The 17,529-nt window shown below is 45.4% G+C and overlaps 1 protein-coding gene across 2 annotated transcripts in view; it reads left to right on the forward strand.

Moving 5' to 3' along the window:
* Positions 1 to 10,343, forward strand: part of RANBP17 (RAN binding protein 17) — a 155,604-nt gene extending 145,261 nt beyond the window's left edge. Inside the window, exons 26-28 of one of the 2 annotated variants that reach the window (XM_054168231.1) lie at positions 2,853 to 2,951; positions 6,697 to 6,824; positions 9,761 to 10,343. In XM_054168231.1, coding sequence (XP_054024206.1) covers positions 2,853 to 2,951; positions 6,697 to 6,824; positions 9,761 to 9,857 — 324 coding nt within the window. In that variant the 3' untranslated portion in view covers positions 9,858 to 10,343. The remainder of the gene's footprint in view (positions 1 to 2,852; positions 2,952 to 6,696; positions 6,825 to 9,760) is intronic. The other variant, XM_054168232.1, reaches the window with a different exon arrangement.
* Positions 10,344 to 17,529: the final 7,186 nt, after the last annotated feature.

The raw sequence follows: 17,529 nt of genomic DNA on the forward strand, positions 1-17,529 counted from the left end.
TCCTTCTGGCATCTGCATCCTAAATACATGCTAGTCCCCCTGAACACTGCCAGCTTCTGCTGCTGAGAGGGACAGCAGGTCTCTCGCACAGCATGGCCAAGGTTGAATGATGGCTAGAAGGAGGCTGAGGAGGTGCCTCAGGTTCACTCTGCCACTGGGGGTTTGCATACAGACTGTTGCTCAGGCAGTCCTTCTGTAAAATGTGATGGTTAATGCTGATGTATCTCAGTGGCACACTGAAGCCCATTAATCTGGGAAGTGTTCTGCAGTTCTCAAAAGCAGTAACACTGGAGACAGTGCTGCTGCCATGATCTGCTGAGCACTTGCTCAAGTACATGGCTCCAGCCAATGGCCTCGGAGCCAGGGGGTCACTCTGGGGCAGCAGTGCTGGCTACATAACTACCTTCATCTCCTTGGTTGTAGATGTTATTGGGCAAGATCACTCTGTGAGTGCCTTAGAGGAAGTTGTGGAGAGGTGAGGGTCAGTCTCTTCTCCCAAGTAACTAGCAATAGGACAAAAAGAAACGGCCTCAGATTGTGCCAGGGGAGATTTACAGTGTATACAGGAACTATTTCTTCTCCAAAAGAATTGACAAGCCGTGGAACAGGCTGCCCAGGGAAGCCCTGGAGTGCCCAGTCCTGGAGAGATTTAAAAGACCTGTAGATGCGGTGCTGAGGGTCATGCTTTAGTAATGACCCAGCAGTGCTGGCTTAACAGTTGGACTCTGTAATCTTAAAGGTCTTTTCCAACCTAGACAGTTTTGTGATTCTATGGTTCTAAGATCTCATCTCTAGAAAATGGTGGTTATCATTTCTGTACGCATTGCCATCATAAATACAAACCTAGGTATATGTGTATCAGTAAATGAAATCCAAAGAAGGCAGCACATTACTTCAGAGCTTCCTTCAGAAGCTTAAGCAGCTGCCGTTCCTTCATGACCTGAACGACTTAGGGGAGCAATAAAATGAGCCTGTTTTGGAGCTGTGTCTCAAGTATATAGAAGTTCTTTCCTGCAAGGGTTGACTTGTTTCTCCTGATGACAACAGAGTCAAATCACTGATCACATGAGGTGTGAAAGATGTGGATGTCACTTGGAGTTTAATGTCACAGCTGGAGTTTGAAGAAGTGGCACATGCCCTGTTGAGGTTAAGCATCACATTGACAGTCTCTACATGCACAGCACTCCTAAGAAATATGGGTGTGTCAGTCATGGTGCTCTGACTAAATCACAGCCTAAGCAAGTTTGTTTAATTACTTTAAAAATCCACACCTCTCTCCTAAGAGTTGGATTTACAGAGATGAAAACCTGGTGATGAATGAATCATGAGAAGTTGTGAATATCCTTCATGTTTGGAAAACAAGCCCCTGTTACAATTGTAGAATCATTTTGGTTGGAAAAGACATTTAAGGTCATCAAGTCAAACCATATTATTAGCGCTCATGCAGAGGTTCTGAATTGTTTGTGTTGGTTCCAAAGCATTATAGAACTGCTCTGGTCCTGTAAATAATGGGAAATATTTTGCCTAACGTGTAAATTGTGAAGTCAGGTGAAGAATTGGCTTTTCCCACGCCAGCCCATGTGCTCCTAATCTGAAAGCTCAAATGATTTGTGGATATTTCTGTTGCAGGTGGTTTGTAGTGCTAGGATTCATCTTTCTCATTTAGTGAAACATGCTGTTTGACTTCGCCTTGGTCAGTTATTACAGGCTAGTTTGCAGTGTGGCAGCTCTCTGGAGACCCCGCTCGTAACTACTCATTGGCCTAGAAGAAAGGATTTAATAATTTTCTGCTTCCTCTATGTTTGGTTTTAGGGTGTAGATATTTTATAAGTGTGAGTCAAACTATTTACTGGTGACATTTTACAAATTTTCACTCTGTTTAATCTCTGAGTAATGTTTTTAGGTTCCTATATGTTGTGGCCCTTGGCATTTTGGACTAACATATCTCAAGGATATCTTACAGCATTTTATCTTTAAATGGATTCTATAGTTATTTTGTGGTTTCTTTTTTACAAACGTTGTGCCAGTCCCTAAAATAAGTCTCACCCATTCTAGCTACATGCACTGGAAGTATAGAAGTGGCCTCAGAGGGAGAATGCTCCATGTGGCATTAGCTGAAGGATCTGGTTACATGCCTGCCAACAAGCAAAGTGAATTATGTAGCTTCTGTTTGGGTGCCAGTAGGACTTAATTGTATGAGCTGATAGATCTCCATGCTTTATAAAGTTGGTGAAGTGGCTTTGTCCCTGCTGGAGAGCACTCTAAAGTCACAAAAGTAAAGCAGAATGTCTAAAAATCAGAGCCTGGCTTTCTAAGCATGATGTAAGGGGCAGTGAGTTACAGGCTTCATGCTGTAATCACGACTGCTTTCATCAGAACAAGGTGTGTTACCTTCACCTGCCTTCCAGGATTGTACACAAAGAAAGGTGGCAGTCAGAAAACCAGAATCTTAAAGAGCAGCTGGGGATTAATCTGAAACTAATATAGATTACTGGTCATTACGTGCATTGCTCTGCTAGAAGTAGTGTGACAACAGGGCAAATCCCTGTAGTAAAGTCAAAGCCTGTACCTTAAATTAACACAGCTCTAAATCTCAATTCATGTTTGGTTTAACTTCAGCTTTCTCTTTAGAGCTGAGCTTTGACATCTCTTTACCTTTCTTCACCTGCTGGTTTTGGTTATGGAGCTATTTGTTTGGAAGAATGACTCTTGTAATACCATGCTGCTATGTGACATCTGCCTGGTGACTTTTGCACAGTCACTAAAGGTTTCATTAATTTTTCCTTCTCACTACATGACGCAGTGTGATGGCGTTATCCACATTCATGTAAACTCTCTGAACCTTCTTGCAGATGATGTCAATCCTAATGAACACCATCATTTTTGAAGACTGCAGAAACCAATGGTCTGTGTCAAGACCACTGCTTGGACTTATACTTCTCAATGAGAAAGTGAGTATTTATGAAATCCCACCAGATTCACTCTTCACGTGCCCAAACAGTTGAAATAATTATTTCACACAGAACCAAGCTGCCTGTTGCACTTCAAATCCCCTCTCTCTTCCCTTGGGAGTTCACTCCATTGTGCTCTCATTAGGAGAGAAGAGTGGGTTCAGCTCATGTACTGTATGCTTTACAGACTGGTTCACAGAGGCTTAGTGACTTCATTTTAATGAAGAAAGCTCTCAAACCTTCACCCCAACTTCTCCCCCAACCTCACATCGTGCAGATAATTAACCTTCTACTAAAGGGGTGTCTTCACTTTACCAGAATTAGGCAGGAGTCAAAGTTATGCAAGCTCAGCTGGCTTTTTAGATGGAAATATGAAACAAGCATGCTGGAAATCACATCAGAAAAAGTGCTTCCTAGAAAACCAGTTAACCAGTTTCTTGTTCTGAAAGGTTTCCCTAGCTTTGAGGGGTATTATCTGAGCGCCGACGCTTAAGTACTGGCATTGATTGCAATTTGGATTGTATGCACATGTGGCAGATTCTGTAAGCCAGGAAATACTCTGCAATTTGTCCTTTCAATAAAATCTGAAACTATGAATTTGGATCTACCCATCATGTTTCCCTGGTGACTTAATAGAGAAAATATTGTCTGAAATGGAAACCATCTGAGTAAATGAATGTGAGTTGATCTGAATGTGTGCATTTTTTGTATGGCAAGGCATTGCTTCTGAAGATATTGACCTGTTGTATTTGCCATACTTCAGAGGCAGCTCTAACTTTATTCTGAATTGCTTTATCTCTTGGGCAGTCACAAGCCTCAGTGTATTACTGCTTTGGAGAATGAATTGTCTATACAATAAGAGGGTGCTGGAAAAAAATAAGACACTAAGATTAGCAGCAACCGCATACATTAAAATTCAAACTGAAATCCCAGCTATGGAAGGAAACTAATAGAAGAAGAAAATATATCAAGAGGAGAAGCGCTGTCTCATCATTCACCTGTGCTGAAGGATCCAATTTTAGCCATATCCAATAGCACTGTCATTCATCTTCTTGGTGTGTTATTGTGATTTAAATCCAAGCTCTATAAGAGAGAGCAGTTCTTTTAAAATGATTGAGAGGGAATAAGGGCAAATTCAGTGTTTAGGAAAACTTTATGACATCACAATATTATACTTTACAGATGGAAGCAATATTTCCTACTTTGGAAGGAAAACTAATCATTTTCTATCTGCTCTGAGTCACTGCATCATTATAAAAGTGGGAAATAAGTAGTTTTGTGCATTCCCAATCTTGTTCAAGACGACACTTTTGTTTATATGATGCTTCTGATTTATAGTGTTTAAGTATTAGCCTGACTACATATTAATTATGTGGGTTTGATGCTTCAGTATAAGAAGAAATTAAATATTTCACTTGAAGATAAAACCATGGAGCTGTAAATCATAAGGAATAAATTTGTGAGTGGCAGAATATTCTTTTTACTGAAATTAGACTAGTTCTAATGATGATGTGTTTTGCTTAGCAGACATGGATATGTACAGGCACCTTTACTTACAAGCAGGTCTTACATTTCTCTTGGAGGGGTGGAGAACATGAGATAGAATTTACAGGATTTGTATTGTCCCTTTTGCATCAAGGCTATTCATTTAGTGTTCAGAAAAAGCAGAACCTGTACTTGCATATGCCTGTAAAAGTCCTTTTTTTTTTTTTCTTGGTCAGTTCCAGTGCTCTGCTGGCTTGTTTATTGGAAATAGGTTCCTTTATTTCAGGTAGGATCTCCCTACAGTTCCTGAGATAGCAAAGGACTCATTTACCATGTTCTACTATTTGTTCTTTCATTTTAGTCAGATCTTCTTTGCCTATAGTTCTCAAAGGGAAAGCATCAGGTTTACTTGAAGACTCAGAAAAATCAAGAATTCCTTGAACCAAAAGGGCCAATTACAGCAAATCAGGCATCAAAGAGTCCACTCTAAACCAACATTAAATCTTGTGAGACAGTATCAGCTTAGTATGAAATGGGATTGCGCCACGTGGCTCCTGACAGTGTTCCCACACTGAAGCACAGCAGCAAGTTTAATTTAAATCCTAGGGATGAGAGATTGGCAGAAAGAGCCTTCAGTATCCTGAATCTGGCAACCATGGCTTCTTCTTGCTGTTGTCCCAACCAAGGAACATACAAAGAAAGAAGTGATATTATTGCAGAGAAGCCTGAGAAAGCCCAGGGCTCAGAACAGCTCCATAGTGTTGAAGCAGCAATGCTGTGGTATTCTGCACCCATTAATGTGGACAGAGAATGCTGTTGACACTTTTCCATTCTGAGGTTGACTGAGGCTACTCTTGGAATGTCTCTTTTGAAACAACTTGTGGATGCTGGACCACTTCTCTGGGTGGTGGCCTTCTCTACACTGAACTCTGCATTTGTCACCTTGAGACAAGGCTTCTGGGAATGTGCTTGGTGCAGGCAAATACTTCATCTTCTACACCAGCTCCCAGGTGACTTTCAGTTACAAGTTCCTAAGTAGTTTGGGACCCAGTTATTTGATCAGCTGCTGCTTTCACTTCCACCACTGCAGCAGTGATCAGCAGAGAGGTGTAACAGGGGATGTTTCTGGTTTGAGAGGAACTGGATTGAATTATTTGCCAAGCAGACATTAAAGTAAACACTTCCTCTAGTCCCACTGAGTTGTCAGGGCCTAGTGTTGGCATCGTGGGTTTACTACGTTTTGTTACCCCTTGTTTTCTGTATGCACGGAAGAGCAATGATGGTGATGAAAAAGAGGCCTGTTTAATTTGAGATTTAATGTTTAAGCAGGTTTAATCCTATTGAAGGTTTTTTAATCTGGCAAAATACATCACAGACTTCTGTGCTCTAGACAGTCTCTATGACACCCTCTAAGTTATGTTAGCCTCCAAAGTCTACTAAGTTTTGGATACTGAAAGTGGATTTCCAGCTTACCTTTACCAAGTTACACACCAGAAATTTGGGGAATAGCAGCAATATTCCTCCTGACTGCAATAGCAGACTACTCAGAAGCTTTATGAGGTGCTTGGGCACAGGTTGATCAGAATGGTTCATTCTCCTCTGAGTATTTGTCTCAGTACTTACACCATGGACTGCCAATATGATAAAGGCTAAACAGGATTCCGTGACTTGCTTGTCTCTGGTAATAGGGTAGTGGGTAGCACTAGAGGTCCCCTCCTGCCCTGTATTTCTAGACTAAACCAGTATTTTCCTAAAGTGGTAAAAAGTTCTATTTTAACTAATCCATAGATCTGCCAGAATATAATGGGAATAGGGATGCAGAGCATTATATACATCACTTAGCTTCTGAAGAAGCAAGCATGAGTCTCTCAACACAACACTGAAGTGACTGGAGTTCACAGCAGAGTGCACTTATTTCCACCATTCTGGAAAGACAGAGTAGTCAAGGATCTTTCTGCCTCTTCTCTTGGATGGCTTTCTGCACTGGAACTGGTTAGGTAGCCAACACCCACTTGTCCAGTGGCATATCACCTGTTGCCACTAAACTTCAGTCATGATACACAACCATACACCGCCGGGGCAGTTCAGGGAGGCAGCATCTGAAACCAAACTCAGCTAGACCCCTGTGTGCTGTTTGCCAGGCTCCTCTCTCAGATGGCAACATACAAAGCACTTGCTCAGGAGTTCTGCAGGTGTAGGTGAGTAACTGGGCCTACATTTCCAAACCTCATCTTTAATCTTCTCTGCTTTGTTGTTGTAGTACTTCAGTGAACTAAGGGCAACCTTGATAGCCAGCCAGCCTGACAGCAAACGTGAAATCCTTGACCAGTGCTTCAGGAATCTCATGGAAGGGGTTGAGCAAAATCTTTTGGTAAAGAACAGAGACAGGTGAGTTCATAACACATAAATAAGCTGGGGGGAAAAAATAAGACAAATGAAAACTTTTAACTGGAAAGAATAGGAAGTATTCCAGATAGCCTTAAGCTGCAGGTTTTTGAAAGAGAGGTAATATCCTGTCAGGGAATTCACCCTGTGACTTCACAGTCAGAGCCTGAACGTTTCGTAATTGTCTATTTTCTTTGTCAGAAATGTTATTTCCTAATTTAATGCCAAATTCACCCAGTGATACCCTCATTTGACAACAGAAGCCTTCACAAAAGGAATAACCAGTTTGTCTGAATTTAATGCTCACACTAACATTTTGTTACTAGCTAGCTGCATTACTCAGCCAAAGCAAACCTTGAAAGTATAGAGACACAATCTAAGTCCAGACCGTAGAACTTCCTGGAAGGCTTGAATGAGGCTTGGAGAGAAGTGATGGCTAAAACCATTTGTTGATTTCTCTGACTTCTTCTCTGTTTGTCAGTGTGAAAGTTATGTTAAACTTGTTTAATTCTTAAGTAGTTTTGCATTAGTTGTAGTCTCCACAAATGTATTTGATTTCCCTACTAAGATCCAATACTAAAGGCATAATAAGTTCATTCTGGGTTGACTGTGGATGACAGCCAGAGACAGGGGAATTTGGAAGCAAACCCAGAGCAGCACAGAGATCACATCCATGGCACTAATCAATCAAACAGGCTTTCTATGGAACTTATGTTATGGATCAGCAAAAAAACTGGGGAAAAGGCAGAGAGCCACCAGGAAGAAGGAGAATGCCTGGGAAAACAAAGGCACCACTGAGCTGACAGTGGTGGGCTGTAGGACGTGGTCTCAACTCAGAGCTGTAAATACCCCAGGGTTTCATTTTGCTCAGCAGTCTATCAGGATTATAAGGAAGATGGGGACAATATTTTTAGCAGAGTCTGTTGCAACAGAATGAGGGGAGATGTTTTTAAACTAAAAGAGGGAGATTTAGACTGAAGAGAAGGAAGAAATCTTTTCCAATGAGAGTGGTGAGACCCTGGTGCACGTTCCCGGAGAGGTGGGATATGTCCCACCCCTGGAACCATTCCAGGTCAGGTTTGGAGCTCTGAGCAACCTTCTCTAGTTGCAGATGTCCCTTGTCACTGCAGGGGTGGACTAGATGACCTTTAAAGATTCCTTCAACCCAAATCTTTCAGCGATTTAAAAGAAAAACTGAGCTTCTTGGTTCCATATCTACTTACATTTGTATTTATTGAAGGCAAGAAGCCCTCAAGATAACATACTCTGAGAAAAACCTACTTTGATGTTCATTTTCTCTGAGCTGCCTTTTTCTGAGCACTGGAGACCCAAAGGAGGGGGGACTGTTGGCTGATCCAGCCTGAGCCCCCATGAAGCTGGGTGGGCTGAGCTCCCTGGCCCCTCCAGGCAGGCATGAAGGGTGGTGGTAGGGAATCCAACTCTGTGCTTTCCCTGTTCAGGGCACATGCAGGAGCTTCCATCATTTAGGATGCCAGCAAGTACTAGATTGGGCAAATGCTTGATTCAGTGCCCATGGATTTGAAGGGGACTTTCAGCTTGGAGCGCTGTGGGGCCCACTCAGGCAGTGGACCTGAAACTCTGGGAGAGCTGCTGTGGCAGTGCCAGCAGGGAGGGCTGGGTGCAGGTGTGAAGGGACAGGGATCACTGGGCAAGCCAGCAGCTTGTCTGTCTCAGCAGCGTCACCACCTGTCTAACTTGGGAAGACTTTTAAGCCATCATTTCTCCAACAAGCAGCATGAGTTAATGGGGTGGCTTTTCTGTTTGCAACTCTGGCTTTGTAATCCTTCTCAGGTTTATTCTGTAGAACAGGAGGCTTCATTTAACTGTGATTGTTTAAAATTGAGCAGAAATCAATTTGCATTAGCAAGGAAATAATCCCAAACATAAAAAATTATGAATAGAATAAAGAATAAACTCATAATTGCATCCTGTATTTCCACATACAGCAAGCCCCAGTTCACCACACTCCTGGTAGACATACCCATAAAGCACAGTACAGTACAGTGCAGGCAGGATTATTACCCCTGGTCCTGCAAAGAGACCTTTGCTGAGATCCCATCACTTCTGCAGGCACCTGTCCACGCAGTCCTTAGCAGAAGGGAGCCCTAAGGAGCCGTTCTTCAGGAAAGCTTTATTAGCTTGGCTATAGTGAGCCAGCACAGTCTGACACAATCAAAGCCAAGAGCATCAAGGCAACAAACAAAGGAACATTTGAAAGCCCTAAATGCAGGCTGCAGTCTATGTCTGGCATTTTAAATCTTTGGGGGTTTGAGTGTTTGGGGATTTCTGCAATCCATAGATGTGATAAATGGCATCTTGCCTCTTTGTTTCAGGTAAAGGTAGACCAAGGGAGTAGACCAGGCTTGGGCTGTTGTACAGGATGAGTCAGAGTTGGCATTCAGTCCCAGGTGTGAAACTACGGAATGGACTTCATGTCCTGCACCTGCCTGGAGAGAAGTGCTGGGGACTATTTCTGTGAGTTCATTCTGTGGCAGATGGGTGATGGTACCACATTTCACTGAGACAGGTTGAACTCTGACACCACTCACGAGGGAGGAAGGTAGGGCTGAGAGAGCCTGGCCATGGTGGCCATCTGGACATGTCCCAGAGAGCTTTTTGCTAAGGTCTGGGGGAAAGAACATGTTCTGAGTCACATGAGACAGAAGGGTTTCTCGTTGCATTCATCTCCCAGCAGATTTTTAAGCTGAGTTTCTAGTGCTGCCCATTGGTGTTTTATCTGCTCATCAATACTTTGCAGGACTGGCTTTTGAGGGCACCTCATGACTTTGGTTGTGGATTTTTCTCTGGTTTTCCTTCCATTTAAAATTTGCATTATAGTTATTCTTTTGATCAGTCCTTGAAGCACATCTCTCACTATCAGGTCTCCTGTAACCAACCATTGTGTTTCTTTTCCCCAGGTTCACCCAGAATATGTCAGTCTTCCGAAGAGACATGGCTGAGGCTCTGCGCAGCGAGGGAGCTGCGGATCCCGGCAGCACAGACATGATGAGTTGACAATGACTTTGGAGACACAGCACTGACTGATAAACCAACTCAGAAAGTTTTGGGACCCTGATATATTGTTAGATACACTTTTGACTCTTGTGGAAACTATTTTTTTTAAGATATCTTCTTCCTTTTTATATCTTTGGCCTAAATGTAAGGATTTATAACAGTGAAAACAGCGGGAAATGAGCGTTAGTTTGAAGAACGTTTTCAGCCTTTCTTATCCAAGTTTATTGCCCTGTTATCTGTCTTTATGAAGCAGTGTAGAAACAGTACTTAACCAAAGAACAAAATAAATATGCATTCCTTCTAAACTTGCATCAGTTAATGATTCTCAGTTCTACACAGAATAGTAAATAACATCAGTTAAAAACTCCAAGGTCATACGTGTTTGAAAATGAGATGAAAGCCAGTGCAAATTTTATGTGGCATCTTTTTGCAATAATAAAATGACTATTTTTCTACAAAATGTTATATATTTATTTCCAGCACTGGTGCTTTATTTGTTACAGTGTGAACAACTAACTAGAAGACTAAAAATGGGCATTTTAGGCTCTACGTGTAGCGAGGAAATTGAGAATGTTGAATGTAATAAATTAAGAGATGATAGAGCCAGCCTTAATGAAGTACTGATGAGCTTTTCATTTCACAAGTAGACATGTTCCAGGTCCTTGGAAATGGAAATAGATAAATAAAAACAGAATAAAATAAAGTTGTTGAAACCTGTTGGAGAGCAGTGCAGGGGAAAGGGACCCAGGTTGTCCTGGTGGACAGAAGGAAGACAGTGAGCCAGAAATGTGCCCTTGTGGCCAGGAAGACCAATGGCATCCTGGGTTGTATTAGAAAGGGTGTGGTTAGTAGGTAGGTAGAGGTTCTTCTCCTGCTCTACTCTGACCTGAGTCCACATCTGGAATATTTTGCCCAGTTCTGGGCCTTTCAATTCAGGAAGAAACTCAGGGGACTGCTTGAAAGAATACAGCAGAAGAGATTGAAGGGTGATCTCGTTTATAAAGATGTGAAGGGTGAGCGTCAGGAGAATGGAGCCAGGCTCTGCTCAGTGATGCCCAGTGATAGGACAAGGGACATTGGGTGCAAGATTGAGTGCAGTAGGTTCAACGTGAACATAAGGAAAAATTTCTTCACTGTGAGGGTGACAGAGCACTGGAACAGGCTGCTGGGAGAGGTTGTGGAGTCTCATCTGGATGTGTCATTCCAAACCTGCCTGGATTTACTCCTGTGTGACCTACCCTAGGTGGTCTCCTGCTCTGGCAGGGCAGTTGGACTAAATGATCTCCAGAGGTCCTTTCCACCCTTATCTGTGGGGAACAAACAGATTCATTTGTGGTGGGCAGGAGGTCTTGGGTGGAGATGCACAAATGAACTGAAGCAAAATCTAACAGAATTTACAACTCTTTAAGCAATAAACCAATTAGTTTATAATGTCAAAAAGCTATTATGTGCAATTACAAACTGTTGGTATTGGGCTTGAATTGGACTGGGGTTTTCTTTCTCTGGTTTTTTTCTTAGGTAAATAATTGATTTCATACCTTTTTCATCTTTGCTAACGTTTGTTTGCTTCATAATATTTCACCACTATTTAAATAAGAATGGGAATTGTGGCTGACAAGGGAGGAAAGATTAATCCCTGTACTCCTTAGCTTTTTTCCACTGTTTTTTTCTTTGCAGCTGTTAAATTTCTGCACACTTTTAAATTGCATGGACTAAATCTGAAAGGAAATAATTCTGTTAAGCAGATTTCTGTTTACATTTAAGCTGAGCTGGAGAAAGTATTTAATCTGCAGACAAAGGGTCTGATTTCCAGAGTACTTGAGAAGATGATCAGTTGAGGTTGCTGACGAGCTGGGATGGTTTGGGATGTTTCTGTTTGCAGCCCAATGCTACATGAAAACTTCACAGAAAGTTTGGTCATCTTCAGCACATCAAACACTTTTGAATAAGTACAGTTGTTAACTTTCCATTTCGGTCCTGAAAGGAAACTGCAATCTGTTGGGAGCTAAGTTGGATTTTCAAATCTGCAGAGCTGAAGTCAGGAATACCTGGGCAGGTTTTGGTGTGAGCTAGATGGCTAAGCCATTCTATGATTCTGCAATTCTGTGATCTTGTAAACTGGGCAGACTCAAGACACGTATTTGAACAGTGCTTCAGCCGTGGTTAACAATTGACAACAGGAGCTTATTTAGAGTAGCTGGTCATATAAATACTCTTTGCTTTTAGGTTAGGAAATGGATAGCATAGCAAATAGTGTATTTTATGGCTCCTGGCGGTCCTTTGTGGAGAGCCTTTGCTGTCAGCTTTTTAAAGGGATACTGTCAAAGTGGGCACAGCCCAGAATTTCCTCATGTGGTCACAAAGCACATCTTATGCCATCTGCGTCTTTCAAAGAGACATCATTGCTTTAAGAGGGGTGGATTTGTTTTTTTGTCCTTAATAAAATGTGCAAACAGTGGAATGGGAATTGTTGGAATGGAGACAGCGCTCAGACCCAGCATGAGTTCATTGCAAGAAACAGAGGTGAGCCTATGGAATCGGAAGCATACAATCATTTGAGCTGGAAAAGACCTTCAGGATCATCAAGTCCACCCATCAACACTACAACGCCATTAAACCCTGTTCCAAAGTGCCATGTCTACAATGATGATGCAAACAACTTGGGACTGTAAAATAGATCTGATTCTGCCCCAAATGCATTTTACATCATCCCAGTGAAAACTGGGGACTGATGAATCCCAGGTAAGTGTTGTCCCCCTCTGCCAGGTGAGCAAATTGCTCCTAGAGCTGCTCCCCCGAGCTGGGCTGTGCTGGAGCAGGCAAAGGCAGCTTGCTGGGGGAGCACACCAAATGTTCATGCTTTGCCCCACTTGCATAAGGAAGCTTTGAAGAAATTCAAACACTACTCTATGCACATCTTACAAAGTAACTCCTTAGACTTGTTAATGTTTTATTGTAGGGGGAGTTTACGATGACAGCAAACCTTTTAAACTGTGGAAGCCTAACAGGCTTCCTTGTGGTATTAAAAAATAATGCTAGTGTAGGTTTTATGTACTGTAGTTCAGGCTGCTGTTAAGAGGCACTTCTTTGACATTTTTTCTGAGGTTTACAGAAAGCCTAATAAAATATGTAAGTTACATTTCCACAAACAAAAGCTGTAAGTTATTTGTAAGCATGAGATCCAAACAGTATCACGATAAATAAATGCTAATGGAGACCTGCGGCATCCATCCTAATGCAATCTGCTCAACAAAAGTCGTGGGAGTGGAAAACTGGCAGCAGCTGCATGTTGGTGTATAAGAATGAAAGAGAGAAGGAAGCCAGGTTAAAGCACTGTTTACACACAGACCTCTGATACTCCCCCAGCCTTCCCCTTTCCCTGGGCTGCTGCTCAGGGAGAGCAGATGTCTTTGCACCTTTCAGAGTTTGCAGGACCAGGACATTTCCCATTGGCTTCACTACAGCCTGATCTTATCAGACATGGCAGAAAGAATTTGAGCCCCATCTGCCCATCACCCTCTCTGCTCTCTTCCCTTTCAGTGATGGTTCCTTCCCCAAGTTTCCCTGTACCCTCTACATCTCATCTTGTCTCAGGTGTTCCTGGACCATTGCATGGATTCTGAACTGAAAGTTCTGGCGCTTCTTAACCTCACTTCTTAATCTCGCTTCTTAATCTAAAGCTGCCAAGGCCATGAAGCTGGGCCTTGAAATGTGAATTGAAACCACTGAGGCACGTCCATCTGTTGGAGGCTCTAAGCCACCTTTAGCTGTGTGATCTGTGAGGAGGGCTTCACTGTTTCCACCCATTGGGATGCAGAGGCTTCATCATGTTGAACTGGTCGGCCTTCACTCACAGGACTGATCGCTCCAGCTCCTTTGGGGAGAGTACAGGGAATGTCCTTTGGCTGATGGAGAAAGGGCTGATGAGGGCAGATCTCAGCTCCTTGTCCCCTTCCTTCTGCCTCCATGAGGTGCAGCTCTCCCCTGACAGAGCCAGAGGGGTGCAGCCCCCTGACCTGAAAAGGAGCAGAGAGGATGACCTTTAGATGCTGCAGCAGCAGAGCTCTGGCATCAGGAAAGGAGTGGCTGGTATAACCCCATAAACTGATGGAACTCTGCATCCACTCTGCTGAGCACCAAGAGCTGAGTGCCAGCAGGAGCATGGCCTCAGGCATGGCACCCCAGGGTTCCTGCCCTTCATGGGACATGGCAGCAAGGGCACTGCTTTGTCCTGGGCCCTGTTGAGCCTCACTGAGCACGTCGGGGGGACTCAGCCCTGGTGAGGAGGACCCACTGTGCCTCAAAGAACCCTGCAGGAGAAGGTAAAAGGGTAAGGACCATATTACCCTCCTGCCTGCACACCTCAACCCCTCCCTGCCCAGTGTGTCTCCCCAGGTGGGTGCCACTGGGCACAGCAGAGAGCTCAAAAAGCTGCTTTTCTGCACAGAAATGGCTTTTGACTGTCCCCTCCTACCCCTTCCCACAGCAGGACACGGACCACCCACATCCCTTCCAGCCTAAAGACCAGCATCGCCCCACCAGCCCCACAAGGCTGCCGCTTCCAGGACTATGGCTGAAGAACAACTTCTTCCTGTCCTCTGCCATGCTGACTTCCACCAAATGGTATGAAATCAGTGATGTGCTAAACACTCAGGAATCTGTCAGGTTTGTGCTGCAATATCCATCTAGAAAAGGCTGGGGAGAACAGGACTGCCCTTGCCCACTCCAAGATTGGCTGCCAAAGCCAGGAGCTATAGCAGAAACGTCTCGGCATCTGCTGCTGCTTTCTCATGCAGTGAGATTCTGCCGTTCCATCACTCTGTGGGAAGAGACAAACCCCAAAGCAACAAGTGATGACTTCAGTGGGTGGCATGAGCCCTCAGTGCCTCCTGCAGCCCTGACTGGGCTCTGCAGCAGCTCACCAGCTGCCAGGGTTAGAGACCAGCTCTCAGCCTGTGAATTCACGTCTGTTAAAGGGGACTCTGAGGACAATCAAGGGGTTTGATAGGTAAGAGCTGACATGGCCTTTAGCACTCTTTAGAGAAAAAAGATTTGTTTCTGGCAGTGTGACAGCATAAAGGTGCTGCTGAAGACACAAGCTGTAGATCAGATACTGGTCAAACTTCTCTTCCGCTAAGCCCTGGCCTCCAGCTGCTAGGTAGTACCTCAGATAAGGGTCACTGTGACCATTGCTGGTTCCAAGCCCTGAAGGAAGGAGCCTTTGTAGAAACTGGAGCTCTTGGACTCCTGGCCATGCAGGACGGCATGCCTGGGAGTGCAGCCCAGAACATGCACAGATGGGGTGTTGGGGAAGGGGGGATGTGAGAGGAACTGGAAATGCAGAAAGGCAGCTGAACAGATGTACCAGGCTGGGTTATGCTCTGTGGAGCTCCTCAAGGTGGTATGAGGGCCAGCCCTGGGCTGGACTAAAGCCCCAGCACAGCAGTTAAGCAGTGGCTGAAGCAGATGCTCAGCAGTTTTGGGTGTGATCCAACCCCTTGGGCTCACTAAAGACCCTCAGCCTGCATTTCCACAGCACCGTCACAGGCAAATTTGTTACTGCCATCTCCCAGGAGGAGGTCTGCGGGTACTGCTAGGCACCACAGCCCTGGGGACAGTGGGGACACCTCCTGGGCATCACCATGACCCACTTGCACGTCTACCCCTATGGCTGCACCATATACGCAGTAGTTTCAGGCTGCATGGCTGCGTGGTGGAAGGACTCCCCACTTCTGAAGCGGTCTCTTCTCTCCAGCCGGTCGCAGCATCGCAGGCTGTGCATGAGCAGCCGCGGTGAACAGAGGGCGGGGTATTAGCAGCCCCGCAATCTCCTCACAGCGGCTGCTGGAGCCCCAACAGCAGTACCTGGTGTGTCCGCAGCGCCTTCCGTGCCCACGGGGTTCCGGCCAGAGAGTCTATCCCGCTGCGGCCCCTGCGCGGGGGCAGCTGTGCCGGGTAGAGATCGGAGCTGCGCAGCAAGCGCTCCAGCAGCCACCGGCCCCGTGTGAGGAGCTGCTGTTGCTCTGGAAAGGCTACAGGAGCTCCGCAGCGCTTCTTCTTGGACTCATTCCCACAGACCTGTCCCTCTCGTGTTAGAAACAAAATGCGTCGTTTTAAAAACAAATATTTATTTTAAAAAGGGGAAAAAAAAAAAGGCGTATGGGTGGTTTGGCCCAGGCTGGGCTTTGACAGTGAACATCTAACCAAGGCTGTGCAGACACTGCCTGTGCCCGTCAGGGCTGGGCATCCTCCCCGGCCCACGGGGCTGATCCCATCCCTAGGGGGCTCTGTGCTGTGCCAGGAATGGCGTGGGACACCCCCCCTGGGTGAAGGCAGATTTCAACCCATGGGCTGCTCTTGGTCCCTGTCGGGCCATCTGTTGTTGGCCCCAAGGAGGTGGCAGGATGCTGGGGCAGGAGGGATACTTGACCACTATGGGGAAGATTCCTTCTATGTTTGGTCCTCACCTGCTCAGTGTTCAGTCTGGTCCTAACAGGGACCACATGTCCCTGCCCCGGTGTAGTGTGCTCGGTGCTGGGAAAGCTCCAGGGACCCCTTGGCAAGAAAGACCCACCAGACCAGGCCACCTACCTGCCCTCACCTCTTCCAGGCACTAAAAATTGTCTTGGCATTGCTGACTACATCCAGACAGGGATTTCATTTTCTGTGGCACTGGGACATGCCCAGGAGAGAGCCCATCCCTGACACTGCTTTCCAGTGGCTGTGGCTGATGGAGCTGCAGGCCTGCTTCTTTCCCCTTGAAGCACAGCCCAAGGAGCATGGATGTGGCACATGTTGATGCCTGTGGCATGCAGGAGTATGTAGTGGTGGCAGAGCTGGTGGCACTGCTGGCAGACGTCCTCAAATGTGGATACAGAAATGTCTAGTGCTGCAATGGAAGAAGGGTGCTGGAGCTACGTCACTCTTGGAAGGCAGAAGTATTTGGTGTTGGGTCAGTGCGTACTTCATTGTGTATTTTTATTACCTCATCCTACAGGAAGCACTTGAAAACCTGAGTGGTGGCATTAGCCACTGCTGGGCACATGGGGAGTCCTACAAGGAAGCAGGTCCTGCAAGGACACCCTCCTTTTGTGGCTCTCTGAGCCCAGAGACAATCCTGGGGATGAGGAGTGCCACACCATAACCAAAAACAGTGCCCTTGGTAAGCTGTAGCACATCCCACTCCATGTTTCTTCCATGGCAGCCAGGCCTGGGAGCAGCTTGTGATTTATGGGACTGGGTGAGCCAGGTGCTATGCCCCTGCCTCCAGTGACTCCCAGTGACAAACTGGGTGGGGATCTCCTCAGTGGTGTCGGGGAAGTGATCACTCCTCTTACATAGCACCACTTACTTTGTTTCCCCTCTTAACTGTGTACCTCTGTGCTTTGCAGATGGCTGGGTGCAGCAATCTCTGGACCCCCACCCGCATGCCAGCCTAGCCTGGCAGAGCAGCCTGGCTACACTCCCCACTGGGGCCAAGGGGGTCATGCCCCACCATGGCAGTGTGGCCATGCTGCTTTCTGCCAGCACCATGCACCCGGTGCCACGTCTCAGTTAGCACTGGTGCCGTATGCTGTCTGTATTTTACAGGGAATGACAATGCTTCACCTCTCAGCTATTCTGCATGGCCTCCTGGAGTTCTCCCCTCCACATCTGCTCTGCCCACCTTGCT

This window comes from Dryobates pubescens, chromosome 16 (genome assembly GCF_014839835.1).
Source record: "Dryobates pubescens isolate bDryPub1 chromosome 16, bDryPub1.pri, whole genome shotgun sequence".
Lineage (NCBI taxonomy): Eukaryota > Metazoa > Chordata > Aves > Piciformes > Picidae > Dryobates > Dryobates pubescens.